At 41.9% G+C, this 20,207-nt stretch overlaps 1 protein-coding gene across 1 annotated transcript in view; it reads right to left on the bottom strand.

The window, feature by feature from the left end:
* C6H4orf45 (chromosome 6 C4orf45 homolog) overlaps positions 1-16,521 on the bottom strand; it is a 69,080-nt gene extending 52,559 nt beyond the window's left edge. Inside the window, exon 1 of the mRNA XM_008146741.3 lies at positions 16,360-16,521. Coding sequence (XP_008144963.3) covers positions 16,360-16,420 — 61 coding nt within the window. The 5' untranslated portion in view covers positions 16,421-16,521. The remainder of the gene's footprint in view (positions 1-16,359) is intronic.
* Positions 16,522-20,207: the final 3,686 nt, after the last annotated feature.

Raw genomic sequence — 20,207 nt, forward strand, 5'->3', positions numbered from 1 at the left:
GCCTAGCAATCTGTGCCTTAAACAATCCCTCCACGTGACTTTGACTCATGATAAAGTTTGACACATAGCTTTATACAATCGCTATTGTCTCTAAAGAAGTAGAAGTGCCAAGTCACTTTTCTGACGTATGTTAATTAATATACCAAGACTAACCATGTTGGTGTTTTGATTTTTAAAAGCATCTAGTCTTGGTTGTAACTCATATATCCTCAGAATCAAGAAAGGGTAACTCATATATCCTCAGAATCAAGAAAGGGTATCAAACTAGTACTCTTATGGGAAGATAGGAAGGTAATTTCATCTTCAAATATTTCCATGTTTCAGCTGCCAGTCAGAGGCTCTGAGGGCAGTGGTGTAGTGCTACTGGTGGTGATTTCTGGTGGCTTCTGCAGTAGAGGCCACGGCCAAAATTCCTGTGCTAAAATAAATAGCTGCCCTGTTGTACTACTAGACATATTAATCCACTTGGGTTGCCAGTTGGTTGTTTGGAAATCACATGAAGACAGCCCTAAATCCAGTTACACTAACCACAGCATTGGCAGAAAGGACGCGTTTGCAGCATGTTCTGGGAGCTTTGGGTTGCTGCAGCCTCTGGTGGGGGGCAGGTACAACCTGTACCCTGGGTTCTCTCCCTCGGCTGGTGCTCATCCAACTGCCAAAATATTTCCAGCCACAGAAGCACATTCTATTTTTGGACAGGTCTAATTATTCTTCCATATGCTGAACTGAAATCTGCTTTGCTGTAGCAGTCACACATTCATCTGAATCCTAGCGGACAGTCCTCTCATTGGTCAGCCTGGCCGATGCTGGGAAAGGCTCACACTAAGTTCTTGGGTAAAGGAGGCGTCCTCTTCTTTTGGGTGCTCTTCATGTAACTGATTCTCAGACTCTTCTCCATCCTGCCTTCTCCATCCAGAATCAGTTACATGAAGAGCACCCAATGATTAACATCATGGAGTTATATAGCTTCCATGATTAACATCTACCCTTAAAGGGCCTCACTCAGAACCAAAAAGAAGGCAGAGTCTGCTTGTTTGTGGTCCAGGCAGGGCAGAGCTCTGTGATTATGTCAGCTTTGTCGGAACCATCTGGGCTCATCTTGAGTTTACAGTCAGCTACAACCTCCACACTAACCAGTCACACGAGTGTCTTCCCTACCCTTTACTCGTTCTGTTGATTTTTAACCCCAAGTGCAAGGTTCATATTTATTCCTGTTACATTCTAATTTTGTTAGGTTTAGCCCCTAATTCTAAAATATTATCTTTTACAATCCACATTGTCATTTACTTTTTACTCTCCCTCTCTCTCTTTCTCCTAGGATGACCCTAACCTAACCTAACGTTTATTAGGCCTTCTGCAAACCTAACAGCAAGCTTTCTCTTCCTCTATTCAAATATCGGAGAACAAACACAGCAAACTCCTGCTTCTCTCCCTCAATCAATTATTAAACATCAAAGCTGGAAACTAGAATAAAATGTCCGAGTGAAGTACCAGTTAAATATTGACTTTCACTTGCCAATTTTACTTCAGTCTGTCTTTCAGCTGAAGTGGCCTGAAAAACGAAAGTGCTACAATCACTGTAAACGATTCCTAGGGAACATTTAGAATACCCGACAGACATTAAATATTTGAAGTACATATCCCCTTTCTTAGATTGTGCGGGAGGAGGCAGTTTAAGAATAGTATAGAATAATTAAAAGATTTACTAGTTTTTCTGAATTAGTTGAAGTATTTGGAGAGTGTTGATACTTACTGAAAAATATTGCTACAAATTTTTTGAAATTTTTCCTCTGAGTTAATTATTTTTATGCTTATGAAAATTATTCCTCAATTGACTCCTTGAAGCTATAAAAATTGAAAACAATTAGAAGGTTTTAAAAAGATATCCTACTTAGCACAGATTTACTTGCATTTAGAGCTTACAGGCTATGTGAAGAAACATTTTTAAACTCCACCTACGAGCTATAAGATTATGTAAAATGTGGAGCTGAAATCAAATAACATCATGTTCACAAATGCCATAATTTAATTCAGGAGGGAGGGGTCCCAAGATGCTATCTGATCTGATACTTTTGGACCAGATATCTTTAGATTAGAGACTATGTTTTAGTTGACTCCGGTGAGGGCACTTCGGGGGAAGGGGAGGTGACCTTGTTATTTTCAATATGAAGAACCCTGGCTAACCTCGCACCACAGGATGCTGGAACAATTTTTTATGAAGTGATGCTCATGCAAAATGGCACCAAATGATTCTGCTTATTTTGAGTCCCCTCTCCCCCGCCCTCAAAAGTGGTATTGTGTACTGTTGCATTCTTGCTTACAGAAAAGCAAATTAACTTTCCACATGTGAATAGGTGGTCAATGGTTCTAAATCTACAGTTGTGACTGAGTGACCACAGGTTTCTCACAGTAACCAAATATCAGATTAAACATTTTTCAAATGAGAGATACAGAAAAATTGGAACCCTTGTGCATTGTTGGTGGGAATGTAAAATGGTGCAGCTGCTGTAGAAAATGGTGTGATGGTTCCTCAAGAAATGAGACATAGAATTACCGTAGGATCTAGCAATTCCACAGCAGCATTATTCGCAATAGCCAAAAGGTCAAACAACCCAAGCGTCCATTGATGGATGGGCAGATAAACAAAATGTGATATATATGGGGGGGTGTGTGTGTTAGGGCTTTTACTAGTATAACAAAATCCTAGAGTTTCTGAAGCAGCAGAAACCTCTTTTCTTATCATTCTGGAGCCTGGAAGTCCAAGACCAAAGTGTCTTCCAAGGCCAACATCTGGTGAGACCCCTCTGCTTCCCTCTGTGTCCTCACATGGCCTTTCCTCTGTGCATGCATGGGGAGAAAAAGAGCTCTGGTATTCCTCTTCCTTCTTTTTTTTTTTTTAAATATATTTTTATTGATTTCATAGAGAAAGGGAAAGATAGAAACATCAATGATGAGAGAGAATCATTGATTGGCTACCTCCTGCACGCCCCACACAGGGGATCAAGCCTGCAACCTGGGTATGTGCCCTTGACCAGAATCGAACCTGGGACCCTTTGTTCTGCAGGCCGATGCTCTATCCACTGAGCCAAACTGGCTAGGGCCCTCTTTCTTCTTATAAGGGCACCAGTTTCATGGGATTAGAGTCCCATCCCATGACCTTATTTAACCTTCATTACCTTCATGAAGGACCTGTCTCCAAATACAATTACATTGGGGATTGGGGCTTCAACATATGAAATTGTCAGGGGGAAGGGAGGACAAGTCAATCCATTAAAACATGCAATGAATCATTATTTATAAAATGAATCATAAAAAGAAAGGAAATGGTGACACAAACTACAACAAGATGAAACTTGAGGACATTATGTTGAGTAAAATAAGCCAGTCACAAAAGGATTCCATTTATATGAGAGGACTAAAGTGGTCAATTTCATTGGGACAGAAAGTAGAATGGTGGTTGCCAGGGGCTGGGAAAGGGGAAATGGAGAGTTAAGTGTTTAATGGACACAGAGTTTCAATTTTGCAAGATGGAAAAGTTCTGAAGATGGATGGTGGTGAGGGTTGCATCGAAATATAAATGTGCTTACTACTACAGGACTGTATGTTTTAAGTATTTACCATGTTAGGAAATCTCTCTTAGATTAAATCATTCCTGCTTTAGTAGGTAACCCCAAATGGCACTCCCTCTTGGTGGATCTATTCCTCTTGAAATACATTTAAACGCTTGATGTGCCATCGGTCTATCAACCAGCAGTCAGTACTTTGTTTTATGCTTTCTTTCTACATGGTCTTTCCAAATGTATGAGATGGGTATTTCATCTTCTACATCTACCTTTTTGTAGAATCTCCTAAGTTTTCACTTTGAATTGCAACTTAATTTTTCTCAAGTGCTGTCATCACAGTGATGGTAATAAAGTCATATGTTTACTGAATTACAGGAAAATCAGTTTGGGGACTCCCAAGCCCTACAAGAATGTAAATAATTGAACATTATTATTAGACTAGCAGCCCGTTTGCACGAAGATTCGTGCAATAGACCTTCATTCACCTGGCTGCCTGCACCAGTTTTCTGCTGGCACCGGGGACCCAGGCCTTGGCTGTGGCCACCGCCTTCTGCCTTCTTTCAGGGTCGGGGCTTGGCCCCGGGCAGGGCGGCGGCCTTGGCTCTGCTGCACCCCAGCCTCCCTGCTACGGATCGTAGGAGCCGACCCCCGTGGTTGCCTGCGATCCGTACAGGCTCCCCGCTGGTGCCCAAGGCCGGGAAAGCCTCCGCCCAGGGCTTTCCCGGCCTTGGGCTCCGCCGCACCCAGCCCTGCAACCATTTCCTGGTGGGCGTGGTTAGTGGGTGTGGCTTGTGGGTGTAGCGAAGGTATGGTCAATTTGCATATTACTCTATTATTAGGTAGGATGTTAATTGACTCTAAACGAGCAGAAATGGCAAGTCCCAGAGTTGTTCTGCCTTTGGTCTCTTTCCCTTCCTCAACCAATATGCAAATGCAGGGAAAGCCTGGGGCCTGACACACAATAAATATTTGTGGAATAAGTGAATACGTGTGTGATATGCATGTGATAGAAAGAACTCCCTGATTGGAGGAAGGGAGAAATCCACTGTCTCATGTGAACCAATCAGGTGCAGACCTCTCAGCAAGTAGTATTATACTTCTGCAGGAATAATTCAGTTTGTGTTTTTTTAAAATATATTTTTATTGACTTCAGAGAAGAAGGGAGAAGAGGAGAGATAGAAACATCAATGCTGAGAGAGAATCATTAATCGGCTGTCTCCTGCACGCCCCACACTGGTGATTGAGCCGCAACCCAGGCATGTGTCAGGCTGATTCAGTTTTTTAAATACAGCTAATAATTTTTCACTTAGAAATACTTTTTTTTACAAGTGTAGCAAAGCATTTAGAATTGAAATTTAATTATTGCTTAGTCTTTTTTTTTTTTTTTTAATCACAAGCCAGGAACAATAGTACAACTTTCGGGCATTTGTCTTTATGCCTTTGCAAATATTGTAATACAAAGGTGTCAAGATTTGCTAGCTCAACAGAAGGGAAATAGTCTGTTAGAAAGCAGAGAGTTGGAATAAAAAAACTCAATTTTTTTATATTGCTTTGCAATTTATGCATAAATATGAATAACATATATTAAAATGCTGACAAAAGATTAAAACCTAAAATCTTGAGAAATTAAACTGACTAATGATGATAGCTGTTTAAAAACTACCTAAGTGCTTACTACATGCTCAGTGTTAGGCTGATAAGGCAAAATGATCCAGCCCTCAGAGAACTTACAATCTAGCTAAGAAAACTGTCCTACACACTGATCAGCTAGCCCAGAGCTGGGCAAGGCTGCCTTTCATTAAAAGAGAAATTCAAAGAAAGGTGTGATCGATGAGAATTAGTCGTGGAAAATGTGGGCCTTGTGCAGGACTTGGAGAGATCAATGAAGTCAACACACAGGTTTGAAAAATTAGAATTTGTAATTTAAAAAGTATAAGTTTACAATCAAATGCATGTGAAATGTGGGGATGGGACTTGGTTCAATTTCCCTGCTGTCTGTGTAAGAGAAATGGAATGTTAAGCAGATTTCCAATATCACTGCCAGTGTCCATTCGTCAGACCACTTCGACATGTGTAGTTTCATATGAAACATCTCACAGTTGTCCACCCTCTTCAAACACTGGCTATTGCTTGCAGCAGACGAAGAAATGAAAGCGATAAACATGGACCCATTAGCTGAACTCTCTTTAACCCACTTACCATTGCAGTGTCCACAAATTACAAAATGACATTATTTTGCTCCATCTGGTGCTAATTATTAGTGGGGAGAAATGCAACGACTTAACAATTACAGATCTTTTTCTAGTTTCTAATTTCTAGTTAATAAGAAAAGGGAGGGGATGAATTCTGTTTTTTTTTTTTTTTTCTCTCTCTCTTTTCCCTTCTCTCTTGGGGAGGAGGGCTTTCTAGATTGTCATCTTTTCTGAGTTATTTTCCTACGTTTTCTTCGGTAACCCCTTGTGGTTGCAGCCTACTTACTTCACACTTGTTTGTCACTTAAAAAGGCTCAAGTGGGGAGTCCTACTGTGCTCTCCATTTCTCGTTTTTCTTACAGCAGACTGCCTCCCACAGAGAGACGACCGTGAGCAGCAGCTGGGCCCCTGGAAGATGGAGGGGGTTAAATGCATTCCCTTTGAACCGTCTGATTCCCTCCCATTGCTTCCCACAATGCATCCGCAATATCTTTAGTTTTCTGTTTCTACTAAAAAGCAAATCTCTGTCTTAAAAGAGCAGGAACATAAGCAAGCAGCGCCCTGGAAAGCCCTGTAGGAGGGTGGAGAGAGGAGCACCTGGGTGCATAGAGTACAGGTTGGAGGAAGCAAGTGGAAAGAAGCTCCTTGTCTAAAATCTGTTTCTGGATGTTGCTCTCGGCAGCGCTCTATTAGTGGACAAACCATATGAAACATTGAGAAAGTAGTGTTGGTTGAGAGAGGAAGATCTTGTGGAGGACTCCCTCTTCTTTCCAACAACACACTAATCTACTCCAGGGAAAGAAATGAACAAAAATAGTGAACAATGATGCGTTCCTTCTGCATGGTCCTTTGTGCTGAGATCATTATTGGCCTGGTTTAGAGATAAACAGGTATCCAGAATGACTCTCTCGATAGCAGAATTATTGGTGAAACATATAAATCGGTGCCTATAGATAGTACGATGAAGGAAAAGGCCTTAGACTGCAAACTTCTCAAGGAATTGTCAACCATTCAGCTCATTCACCCCTTCCCTCCACAAACGTTTTTTGGTGTACTCCACATTAGGTGGCCCTTGGTGCCGTCTGCCTAGCCTCTGAAGCTGGAACCCGAAAGAAGGTGAGTCCTGGAAGTCCTGCTCCTCACCCCCAGCTGGAGCACCAAAATACCCAGCTTCACAAGAACAGCTCTGGCCACGGTATACCCAGCACTGAGCGGAGACCCCCACCAGGTCAGCAAAGTGATTCTGATGCTGGTTACCAAGCAACACATCAAAGCAATGGGTCAAGGCAAAGTGAGGTTGTAAGATAAATTGCAACCTACAGGGATTAACTGGACCCAAATACGTCTCTCATGCCTCTAAGCCTCCAAATTCATTGATACAAGTGAAAACTGGGCCTTTTTGTCACAGTGCTAAATACCTGGCCCAGAAATCAATGAAGCTTCCCAACCAGCATGGCTCAGTGGTTGAGTGTCAATCTATAAACCAAGAGGTCATGGTTTGATTCCCAGTCAGGCACATACCCACGTTATAGTCTCCTATCTCCAGTGTAGGAGGCAGACGATCAATGATTTTCATTATTGATGTTTCTATCTCTCTCTCCCTCTCCCTTCCTCTCTGAAACCAATCAAAATATATTTAAAAAAAAAGAAAAAGAAATCAATGAAGCTGAAGAAGGAAGTATGAAATGCTCTGAAGGAGCTGCCCCATATCAATGAGATGAGCCAACGTATCAGCAACAGTGGGCATGGGCTGCAACATCACCTGGTGGCCCGCACCCACCTTCTGAGCATGGCAAAAATTTGTCCTTTACATCTGCCTTCCACATTGCACACAAATGTCTTTTGTGGCCCAGCCTACCCCAAAGCTATGCAGAGCAAAGCATTCTGGGAAATACAGTTCTAGCTTAGGTAAGGTGATAACACAAACCCACCACATTTAGGTTGTGGCCACGAGTTCAGTCTAGCTAACATGTTATGGTGGTCCTCTTATTTGCACTTGACATGATTTATTTGACTCTAATATTAGGTAATACATATCAACTAATGATGGGAGCTAGACAAATACATGAACAACTATCATTAAGCATGGCAAAAAAAATAAAGTTAAAAACATAAAAAGGTTGAGATTTTATTTTTTACCCCAAGCAAGGATAGTGGCCCAGAATGCTGGTCTTACTCTCTTTGAAAAATTGGAGGCCATATTGAATTGCTGGAAAGATGTTGAGATAGATTCAGGGTCTTCTTCTTGGGTTTAGAGTAGATGTGCTGATGCAACTGGCCTTTAGTCAAGGGGAACAGCAGTTCCAAGTCAGACAGAGGTAAACAGGCCAGTGATTGCCACCTGTCTATAACTGGGCAAGATTGCCTCAGAGTAGAGGTGGACATCTACCTGATGATTCCTGTGGAATAGCCTGGACCTTTTCTTCTTTCTCTGATGGAGTGCAAAGGAGGACGTTGATAATGACATATACGTATATGAGGCAACTCTTGCCTGGTGTCCTGACATCATGAACACTTCCCAGCCTGCTTTGTGCAGAAGTCAGATGACGAATTCTATCTGCACCTTGACCGGGGAGGCTGACCTGGCAAGGGCAGCAACTAAGGGTCAGAGTTAGGGTGACCAACTCCTCCCAGTCTTCGCACTGAAAGCTCAGTGTCCCGGGAAACTCCTTGTCCTCGGTAAACTGAGACAGGTGGTCTTCCTAAACATGTGGATGTGACTACAACACAAATTTTCAAGTGGGACAACAGGAGAAGCGAACGCCAGAGAAGAGAACAAAGTAAATGCACAAGGAGGCGACACTAGCCATCTGGCCTGCTGGATTTGCCGGGTCGGGGTTAGAGTGGGTACAGTAAACCAGCTCTGTACTGGGGCTGAATTTCAAAGCTCTGATCAAGATTCCCTAAATGTCTCCTTTGGTATCAGTTTTTTAAAAATGTAAACGAAGATCCACTAGGTTTGTGATGATCTATGCACAGCTATTTTTGTGACAGTGGAAGAGAAGAGAACAGGGAGAGATTGGGTAGTGGGTTCAGGGGTTCAAGGTCTATATCAGTCCTTTGGTGAAGGGAGGAGATAGGAGATCCAAATACTTGTGATCCCTTTTGATGAATAGACTACAGGACGGCCATCACGGTGGACACTGTTGAAGCTGCCATAGGTAGGAGTCCCTTGCTCAAAATCTTATCTACTCCATTGTGTCTAGCTGAGATGTGAGAGAGTGAGTGCCGGCCAACTGAAGTAGCCCTGACCTTGGGCCCTCTGCCCTGGGCCTGGCAGGGGTGTGGTGTCTTTCCCTTTCCATTTATCTGTGGCACTACCCTCTCCCACCTTCCGTGAACTCTCTGCTTTAAGCGATGGCCCCTTCTGTTCAATACGTAATTTGCCTTTGGGCACACTCTCAGCCCTCAAATGTATGTTTCAAAGTCAAAACCTTTTAAGCTAAGACACTGTCATCATGTCAGGTGATTCACAGTGGTGAGGTGAACACTCACATGTAGTTTCTGTCTGAGTTTGTTACATCGTCACACAAAAACGGCTGCACAAACTCTCATCCAAATTTGGAGATAATGTTTGAGACAGCCCTCAGAGCCATGAACACTGTGACTGCAGCCACATGAAAATGCTGTGGACCAGGACGCCCCGGGTCCTCAAACCCCAAATCAGGAGTGCAGAGGCTTGCAGCCTTCCACGCTGGTTGTGAGTGAGCTTCTCCCGGCCGCTGTCGGGGCTCAGAGCGCCCTGGAGGAGGAGCAGCAGGGAGTTGCTTATTTAACAATGATGAATGGGGTTCTTGACCTGTGTGTAGACTAATGTAAATAACTTCCTAGGGTATAGTCCTCACACACAATAATCCGTACCTAGACAGTGTTTCCGCAGCACGCCCCTCCCTGGGAAGCAAAGGTGGAGTTATCACCGTGTTGGGGATTTGCTGCAAACTCTCATCTCAATATTTATCTTCTGAGTAATTATATGTCTCAGGTCAATGATAAGCAATCTTTTTTTTTTTTTTTTTTTTTTTTGTATCTCTGAAGACAAGAGGCGTCGACATTCCTTAGGGCATTGCCACACGTCAAAGGGTGGGTATGTGCGTGCATAGGCACATGCATACCGTGTGAAGGGCGGTGGTGGGGAAATGAGTGTGGCTCTAAGGTGTTCTAAGTGGCCACACAAGCCTCAGGAAAGGAAATGAATGAGATTTACCACGTCAGTTCCTAGTATTGTACAATAATAGGTTTGCTTTTTTAAAAAAAAAATTTCTTTATTTAGCCCACATGACTAGCATGTCTACTTTGTTCTGCTTCTGTTTTGTGAAAAGAGGGTGGTGATAGCTACTTAGCTTGCAAATTGGAGTTTGAACGAGTCTGAAAAACCTCTAATAGAAAGAAATGTAGGAGGTATTATTTCCTTGCTATGAACAAAGAATTTGTTGGACATGAGTGCTGTCAGCATTTATTCACTAATCTTCCTAAACTTCAGATAGCTTTGTTTGCTTACGTTTTGACTACTTAGATTCCTAATTATCCTGTCATCACTGACATAATTCATTGGGCTGAAATTTTTATTTCATTTTTATATAACCACTTACAGAATGATATAATGCACATTAATTTGAAGTATACAAATGTTTATATTCTTCTTTTTAAAATTGTGGGCTTCTAAATTACTTTTAAAATTCAGTGGCTGTGAGCTGAGACTTCTGATCTTCTAACTGGAGGCAAGTTAGACCTCACAGAGTAATAGAATTGGAGGGTGTGTGAGCTCCCAGGAGCAGAATGGGCAGCTCCTATTGCCCTGGGGCCTCCTATGTTCCCCTACTGGGTCACGTGGAATCCTGTGTCACTTTCTCTTGGTGTGCTTGTTTAACATGCAGGTTCTAGGGCCCCAGAAACTCCGAATTTTGGGCATTCTGCATTCAAAAAAGTCTCCAGCCCTAGCCGGTTTGGCTCAGTGAATAGAGCGTTAGGGTCCTGAGTTCGATTCCTGTCAAGGGTGTATGTCCAGGTTTCGGGCTCAATCCCCAGTAGGGGTTGTGCAGGAGGCAGCCAATCAATGATTCTCTCTCATCATTGATGTGTCTCTTTCTCTCTCCCTTCACCTCTCCATAAGTGGTTCTTAAACATATTAAATTTTGAGAATCAGTGCCCTAGATTTGGGATTGTGGTTAGCTAAGAGACCCCTTCAGGGAGATCTTAGTTTTATTGGCAGTAGAATGTGACCAAGAACCCCAAACTGGATTTGGCTCACATTTCATGGCTCACCGTGGATCTTTTTTCCTCGGTAGCCACCTCCCTCCCCCAATTATGGCCTGGTGAGTTTCCATCATTGTTTACTGAACTTGGGAGCTGCTGCATATGTATTCCAGCTGCTTAGGATTCATGGCTCTGCCCTCTGGTGCTCCCACCTCCCTCCCCAAGGCAGGTCCCTTGGCTAATGAGAATGAGGTTTAGGAATAAAGCAGATCTCCCCTCGCCTCTACCAGATTTCTTCAGGTGGTTCTAGGTCCTTGTCGGAGAAACTCCGTCCGCCTCAGACTCTGCTTGGAGAGGAGGCGGTAGGCCTCCGTGCGACATCAGAGCATGGTTACAGAGCAGGGACAAGCAGTGTCCCTGTTTCTTCTCTCTAAATGACCGCCTCTCCTGCAATTCTGTAGTTTGCAGAAATTATTTCCTTTCTTTTAGAAACTGCTGCCCCACATAAATGATTTGACCAGATACGCGAGTTGCGGTCTATTCCTGTGACGTTATGCTTAGAGGTATGGATAACCTTCTATCTGCCTCAGACTTTTCCTGGAGCGTATTTCTCTTAAAGATGATACTTGTGGTCAAAGGGACCTTTTCTTAAGCTCTGTGAAAGGTTCGCCCTTTTCTGAGATAAGTGCTGGCAATTGGGGTTAGCAAGACAGTGCCGCGTTTTATTTTTTATCACTTGCCATGAGTGAAACAGACGACGATCAGGCCCAGCAGGTGTCAAAGGTAAAGTGCTTCCTTGCTGGAGTTCACCACGTGCTTCCTCTCCTCTTACAGGAGAGGGGGGACAGAAGGAGGAAACAAACACAAAATAAAGAGACAAACGTGATGTCTGTAGTGAAAGACTCCCCACAGGGGCACCTGATGCAGCTCTTTCTATTCTTCCTGACCATAGAATGGCATATCATTTCATCAACTGAGGTTACATGCATTCATGAGGTTTATAAGTAATATTCCAAAATCTGCCATTTCTACCATAATACCTTTTTCATGGAACTTGTTTTCTTTAGTATTATTTAGGTCAGATTTATAGGAAAACCCAAAAGGCCAATAGTTAACAGGTAAAACAAATATATATCTCTGTGTGGGCTCTAATGATTAGAAACACCAGTGCTTCTGGGCCAATGACTTCATGGCCCGCAGTTTACTTATATTGCTAGTGTTAGATGATAATAGTTAACACATACACGGCGGCACTCACCACATGCCAGGTACTGTTCTAAGTATTCTGTGTACATTGACTCACTTGAAATTCCCAGAAACCCTAAGAAGGGGGTATTATTGCTGTTGTACAAATGTTATAGCTGAGACACAGAGAGGAAACTATCTTGTCCAAGGTCACAGTAGTAAGTAGTGGAGCCAGATGAGTTTAGATCCTAGTTACTCAACGTGTGGTCCCTGAACCACAGCGTGGTAGAATTGAAGATTCCCAGGCTCCCAAGTCCACACCAGCGGAACCAGCATGTGCATTTTAACAAGATTCCCAGGTGACTAATATGCACATTGCAGTTTCAAAACTACTCGTTTAGATCATCTTATATTATTGCTCTTTGTACCCTTTAAAAGCTTGCTTAAAGCTTCAGACTTTGGGAATAAACTGTACTTGGTTGGTTTATTATGAAAAAATAGAATTTTAAGGGTGATTTTTGTGTTCTCTCCCAGCACCTCCCTCCTCTAGATAATGAGCTTCTCAAGGAAAAAATTAGTACAACTATTTAAGAAAAGTAAAAGTTCAAAAAATGTTGTTAAATTCGTAGTCTATGCAGGCACCTTCATTTCATTAAATCATCATAGCAAACCTTATGGAATAGGTACTACTAGCCCCAAGTTACAGATGCGAAAACTGAGGTCAGAAAGGGTAAGAGGAAAAGCCAAAATTATGTCTTAAGTTTACCACCTTGGTTTCCTGAAATAGGATCTGCATGCTTGCATCCGTTTCCTATAAGGTTGCACACTAAACAATCAACTAATCTTTGACAAAAGAATTAATTTTTTCAAGCATGGTTTCAATAGCAACATTTTTTTTTTTTGCTTAATTCTGAATATTTCTTCCTGATCTGATTTAAAGAGGCTATATTAATGTAATCTATAAGGCATCAACTTTGGAAAGTTAAATCAAAATCCAGAAAGGCAAATAAGTCTTTCTTCCCATCTTAGTTTATGTAATAAAGGCATTTATTATTCTAAACACACACACACACACACACACACACACACACACACACACACAAAAAACAACACAGAAAAACTAGAGTATGAGACAAAGCTTGTCCTTAGAAGTTCTCTTGGTTTAGATGTTTTCAAAGCGGTAGCAGCAACTAATGATTTTTTCTTGCAAATCCCATTGGCGATGACTTAGATGACCAGCAGTTTAGGGAAGGATTGGCTTGGAACTGCTGTCCCTCAGGCAAATCACATTCTATGATTATAGAATAAAATGCAGATTAGCCAACCAAATGTTTCAGTGCCATTAAAATGTGTAAGCTTTTGTCATAATTTCATTTTTAAAAATCTAAACTATTTGCTTCGTGAATTATAGTAGTAAGACTTACACTGAATTTACAGTCAGGAATATTTTATTCTTTCTTCAAAAAGGAAACCACTGGCAGTTCAGTGTGAAGTCATTTTCTATTTTTAAAATAATTGAATTCGAGACATTACTATTAGTGTGGCAGTTTCACGGGGCAAAAAAATGAGATGAATAAATGGGTCTGAAACCCAGGCTAATGGAGCAATGCTTTTCAAAATTACATACACATTTATGTAGTATTTCTCCTACCACTTATAGTTTCATTCATCATATTGCTTTCAGCCATGTCCTAGAGAGTATTTCCAATTCTAATACATTTCTAACAGAAATTGTGATCATTCCTTTATAAGGTAGAATTCTGCAATATTCCTGGTTTACATGAGCAGATTTTCTAGTAGATATAGGATGGCTGAGTAAATACATTCCTATTTTTATTTATTCGGATACCTGGATGTAATACACATAAATACATCATATAAAAAGGGGGCAGGCAGAGGCTTACATCCTTCTGATCAAGGCTGTGTGATCCTGAGCAAGTCACTTAGCTCTCCGAACCTCAGCATTCCCAACTGAAAAATGATGGGTTAAATTAGATGATCTCTTATGGTGCCTTTTAAGTTGAATATCCCCTATTAATTATTCCATAAATCTCATGGATTTGGACCAGAGTCACATTCCTAGGTATTTACCAGATTGATTTTGAAAACACAGCCACACAAAGTCAGCACACAAATGTTTATAGAGCTCTTCTTCAGAATTGCTAAAAACTGCAAGCAATCCAAACTTCCTTTCATAGGTGAATAGATAAATAAATTGTGGTACATCTAGACAATGAAACATTATTCAGTGATAAAAAGAAATGAACTATTAAGCCACAAAAAGACATGCAGGAACATTAAATACATATTGGCAAGTGAAAGAAGCCAATCTGAAAAGGCTACATAGTGTATGATTCCAGCTCCATGACATTCAGGCAAAACTATAGAGACAGTGAAAAGATCAGTGGTGAGGACTTAAATAGACACTTTTCGAAAGAGGACATACAGAAGGCCAAGAGACATATGAAAACTTGCTCAAAGTCACTAATCATCTGAGAGATGCAAATCAAAACAACAAAGAGATACCATCTCACACCTGTCAGAATGGCTATCATCAACAAATGACAAGTGCTGGCAAGGATGCGGAGAAAAAGGAACCCTCGTGCACTGCTGGTGGGAATGCAGACTGGTACAGCCACTGTGGAGAACAGTATGGAGTTTCCTCAAAAAGTTAAAAATGGAACTTCCATTTGACTCAGTAATCCCACTTCTAGGAATATATCCCAAGAAACTAGAAACACCAATCAGAAAGGACATATGCACCCCTATGTTCATAGCAGCACAATTTACAATAGCTAAGATTTGGAAATAGCCTAAGTGCCCATCAGCAGATGAGTGGATTAGAAAACAGTGGTGCTCTAACCGGTTTGGCTCAGTGGATAGAGTGTCAGCCTGCGGACTCAAGGGTCCCAGGTTCGATTTCGGTCAAGGGCATGTACCTTGGTTGCGGGCACATCCCCAGTAGGGAGTGTGCAGGAGGCAGCTGATCGATGTTTCTCTCTCATCAATGTTTCTAACTCTCTATCCCTCTCCCTTCCTCTCTGTAAAAAATCAATAAAATATATTTTAAAAAACACACAACGGTGGTACATCTACACAATCTCATTTAGGAGATTCCAGGAAAAAATTCAGTCTGTGACAAGAGAATCTAACTGTATTAAACAGCCTCACTGAAAGTGGGGAGAGGGGGAGGCGGGGAGAGGAGGTGACCTAAGTAACTTTGGAAATGAATAGAACCTGTATATTTTAAGCAAAGGGAACTGCAAGGAAGCACATCACTCCAGTTGATAAAGTTCTTTTTGTTTTGTTTGCTTGCTTGCTTGCTGGTCATGGAGTACAGGTTCACAATTCTGATACTTGTATACATGTACATGTAAACAAGTCAGTCAATGGCAAATAGCTGGGGCCAGATTTCTGATGACTGGAGTGGGAGTAGACATATAAGCAAGGGGATATGCTTATAAAATATGCTCATTATTTAAAGCTATAAAGGAAATAAGGTGAATTTTAGTTTCTTTCTTACAGACTTAGCACAACTACTAGATTCTATTTAATTACATTTTATTCTAATTCTACACACACACACCACCCAAATCATTTTGAACAAGTTAAAGGAACAAAATGAAAGCCAACAATTTTAATAGGTCAAATGCACACCCTGCTCAAAGTTTTGTCAAGCAGATATGTCAAATTTATGAAAGTACGTGAAGCTTAAATCAATAATAATTAAAATTTGATCAAGGTATACTTTTTATTAGCATCAAAGTAGTTCCTCTTACACAAAACAAACTTTATGATATAAAATTTGTGAAAGCTTAGCTATAGTGAGAACTGGGATGTCACAGATCCATTTATGGAAGCACAGTGTTGATGCCCAGGCTGAGTGTGCACAATAAGAGTAGCAATATCATACAAAATAAATATATATAGAATGATTATGTCATTCTTTTTTATTTATTGGTTGATGAGAGGGAGAGGGGAGGAGAGAGAGAAACATCAGTTTGTTGTTCCACTTATTTATGCATTTATTGGTTGATTCTTATATGTGCCCTGACGGGGAATCAAACCCACAACCTTGGCATATCAATGACACTCTAACCCATTGAGCTACCTGATCAGGGCCAATTCTTGTATCCATTATGTGAGTATCATATATGAGCATCACATAGGTGAGGGATAAAGAAAGTTTATATCTCCTTGTGAAAGCATACAGAAAATCTCTTTACCTGTAAAAATCATGCGTTTTCCCACTGTGGCAGAGATGGGCTCTCGATACGCAATAGACATTATGGCCAAGGCCTGAACTGTGCCACTGGATTTGGTTCCTCGGCTTCCTCAGACCAGTTTATCTGCACCAGCAAGACTCAAAGACTCTGTGGTCTTTACTCTCCCTGTCTATGGCCTCGACAGACTGGTTGCTAAGGACTCTTTATGACAGAGAGAGGGTGTTCCTTCCAACAGAGGTCAGTATTCCAACCTCCAAGAATGGACAGATGCAGTGGTAGCATTCCCAGGAATTGCATCCAATAATGTAGTATTTTCCTTATCTATCAATATCAAGTCAGAACAGACCTGCTCAGGTACTAGATCCAGAACAGGCTTGTCACAGATGGCCTGGCAGGGTCAATCAACATTGCCCAAAGAATGTTCTGCAGAGGGGTGTTCTTGCAAAAAAAAAAAAAAAGCAAGCAAAAACCTCAAACCATGGTTAACTGCATTTGGAAAACTTGGAGTAGACAAAATTTTTTTTATGTTGACATTATTGCAGATGTCCCCCAACTTCTCCCTTTGCCCATCTTCACCCGCCCCTGCCTCCCCTTCCTTTGGTCTTCACCAAACTATCCTATATAATAAAAGCCTAATATGCTAAGTGTCCCGTGTCCGGTTGGCCATTCAATCAATCAAAGTGTAATATGCTAATGATATGCTAAGGCCACTCAACCGCTTGCTATGATGTGCACTGACCACCAGGGAGCAGACAGTTGACTGGTCAACCAGTCACTATGATGTGCACTGACCACCAGGGGGAAGACACTCCGACTGGCAGGTGAGCTTACTGCTGGGGTCCAGCTGATCGGGACTGAACGAGACGGGCTGGACATGCCCTGGAGCCCTCTCAATGGTCCCTCCCTGGCTGGCCAACCTCCCACGTCCCTCCCCAGCCTCAATAGTGCATTGATTGGTTCCCTCGGCCTGGCCTGCACCCTCTCATAATCTGAGACCCCTCAGGGGATGTCAGAGAACAGGTTTTGGCCCAATCCCGCAGGCCAGGCAGAGGGACCTCACTGGTGCATGAATTCGTGCACTGGGCCTCTAGTTGTATATATATTTCTTTCCAATCCCAAATTCTAATACTTCCTTAAACACAATCTGTGCCCTGCTCATAAGCAATCTATTTATGGCCCCCATAATATGGGAAACTCTTTCATTCTTCTGAGCCTTTACACATGCCATTGGTTCTTCCTATAACTTTGTGTGCAAATACTTCTTGTCCTCCGAGCCAGAGCCCACACCTCCTCTTCTAGGAAGATGCCTGCAGGCATAGCTAAGCATTTTCTCCTTCACGCCCCTTTAATTTCTATGGTATATTGTGTATACCTATCTTTCTAACTCTTGCCACTTTATTTTGTCTATTTTGTCTGCCTTCCCACTAGAATCTAATTCCCAGGAGTTTATGGAAAAAGCATTTTTATCCATACTTCAATTTTCAGAGACTGCTATGCAATAGATATTTAATAAATGTTTGTGAAATTAATGAATGAACAGCTAATTCCAGCCTGCCCAGAAATACACTGAGTGGCCAGATTATTACGATCTATGAACGCATAATAATCTGGCCACTCAGTGTACTTCTCTTGAGTACCTCATTTATTTGATATCAAAGATGCTATAAATCATGCATCTGATCAGCTTTCCCCTTTGCACTGGCTGATAGAAAGCTCAGGGCAAATAGGTGGTTGATCTCCAGCAAAAGGCTAGAATACTTTTGGTACCCGTTTGAGATACAAATACACTGAGTGGCCATATTATTATGCGTTCAGAGATCATAATAATCTGGCCACTCAGTGTATAATGCTGATGACCTGATAATCCATGGAATATAAATTCTAATAGTAATTTCAAATTCAGCATTAAGTATATGGGGCTCTCTTTTGTTTGTTGAGAGAAATTAACATAAAACCCTGTGTTAACTATGGAGACGTTTGCTAGTGCAGTGGGCAGAGAGATGCACCACCGGTCCCCCTGCAAGGAAGGGCTGTATCTCAGCTGTGGGAAATGCTGTCAGCAGACGGCCTCCAGCTGTCAGCAAGTTCAAGGTCTGTTTAAGCGGCAGGGAGCTGCCTCTTTTGTCTGAGGTCAAGCTCTATTAGCCGGCAGCCTGTGTCAGGGGCCTAAGGGAGGTGGGGCTCCAACAGCCAGTCACGTCCGCTGCTACTTGGACAGTTATTTCCCTGGTGGGCGGAGGCTTGGGTGAGCCCTCATCACAGGTCAGCTTCTTCCGCTGCCCAATCCTGCTCCAGCCTCTTTCTGTTCACAGATGTAGATCCCAAATAAGCATCCTGCCCCGCAACTTCCAGAGAACTGACTTGCAACACAGACAGGAGTGCTTCTTGTTCCAGCCACTCATCTTCTCACCAGAGTCCGTCTTTGGCTACTGATCTTCCTCAGTAGAAAACGCCTTCCTGTCACGTCCTTCGGTCATGACCTGCATGCCTCTTCTTTACCTCCACGTGGGCCTTCTGCAGCTTCGGAAGCTTGCCTATTCTTCCTGAGGTGACCTAGTTCTGGTGATTATAGTCAAGGGGTCTCTATGGTCAGGTGAAAGCTTCTTTCTGAAAATGACCCATTTGTGTCCTTGGAACTGGCATGTCCCACAGCATCCAAGTTTGAAATCTCCTAGTGGAAGATGGGAACCTGCCCAGTGGGTACGTCATTTGAGGTTTTCATGATGCTGAAAAGAGAAAGGAAGGAAGAACCGGAATGAGGAAAATTAATTTTTTAGTTACAAAAGCAGAAAATAGAGGAGATTGTGGTTTCTGGCTAGGGACCTCCCATGAATCTATCATGGGAAATGCAGGCTTCCGCTTTGCCTTAAAGACTGTTACAAATCTTACAATCCACTGCAGGCTTAGGGTCAGCAATTCTGGTGGCAAAAGACTGGAGGAAAGTAAAATAGAGGAGAAAAATCAGAGTTAGTTCTTCCCTATGAAATTATTCTGCCAACTCACTACATATTTAGGTTCAATTGTTTCATTTTTTAGAGATTTAAACAATTATTTTATTTTTAAAATACATTTTTATTGATTTCAGAGAGGAAGGGAGAGGGGGAGAGATAGAAACATCAATGATGAGAGAGAATCATTGATCGGCTGCCTCCTGCATGCTCCACACTGGGGATCAAGCCTGCACCCCACAACCTGGGCATGTGTCCTGACCGGGGATCAAACTGTGATCTCCTAGTTTATAGGTTGATGCTCAACCACAGAACCACACCGGCCTGGCTAAAGAATTATTTTATAATTAAGTAAAATATTTACATGGTTCCAAAGTAAAATCCTTAAAATCAGGGATATTTATTCAGAGAAGTCTAGTTTTCATCCTTGTCATCTCCATCTTGTTAATTCGTTTTTCTTGTAGGAAAATTTGTAAAAACTATAAATATATATTTATAACCATACCCTCCCCTTTCTCAGAAAAACAGTAGCCAACTAAACACACGTTTTTTTCCAACTTGCTTTTCCACTTAACACTTTTGGCAATCACGCTAGGATATTACATAAAGGTATTTTTCATTTTTTAAAATTGTTGACACTATTGCAGATGTCTCCATCCTCCCCCCCACCTTTGCCCAGTCCCACCCAGCCTCTGGCCCCTCCTCCCTCAGGCCATCACCAGACTGTGTCTATGGGTAACACATATATGTCCTTTGGCTAATCTTTTCGCCTTCTTTCATCCCATCCCCTCCACCCCTAACCCCACTGAGATCTGTCCATCTGTTCCATGTATCTATGTCTCTGGTTCGATTTTGTCAGTTTATTTTGTTCATTAGATTCCACATATGAGTGAGATCATA

The sequence above is a fragment of the Eptesicus fuscus genome, chromosome 6 (genome assembly GCF_027574615.1).
Source record: "Eptesicus fuscus isolate TK198812 chromosome 6, DD_ASM_mEF_20220401, whole genome shotgun sequence".
NCBI lineage: Eukaryota > Metazoa > Chordata > Mammalia > Chiroptera > Vespertilionidae > Eptesicus > Eptesicus fuscus.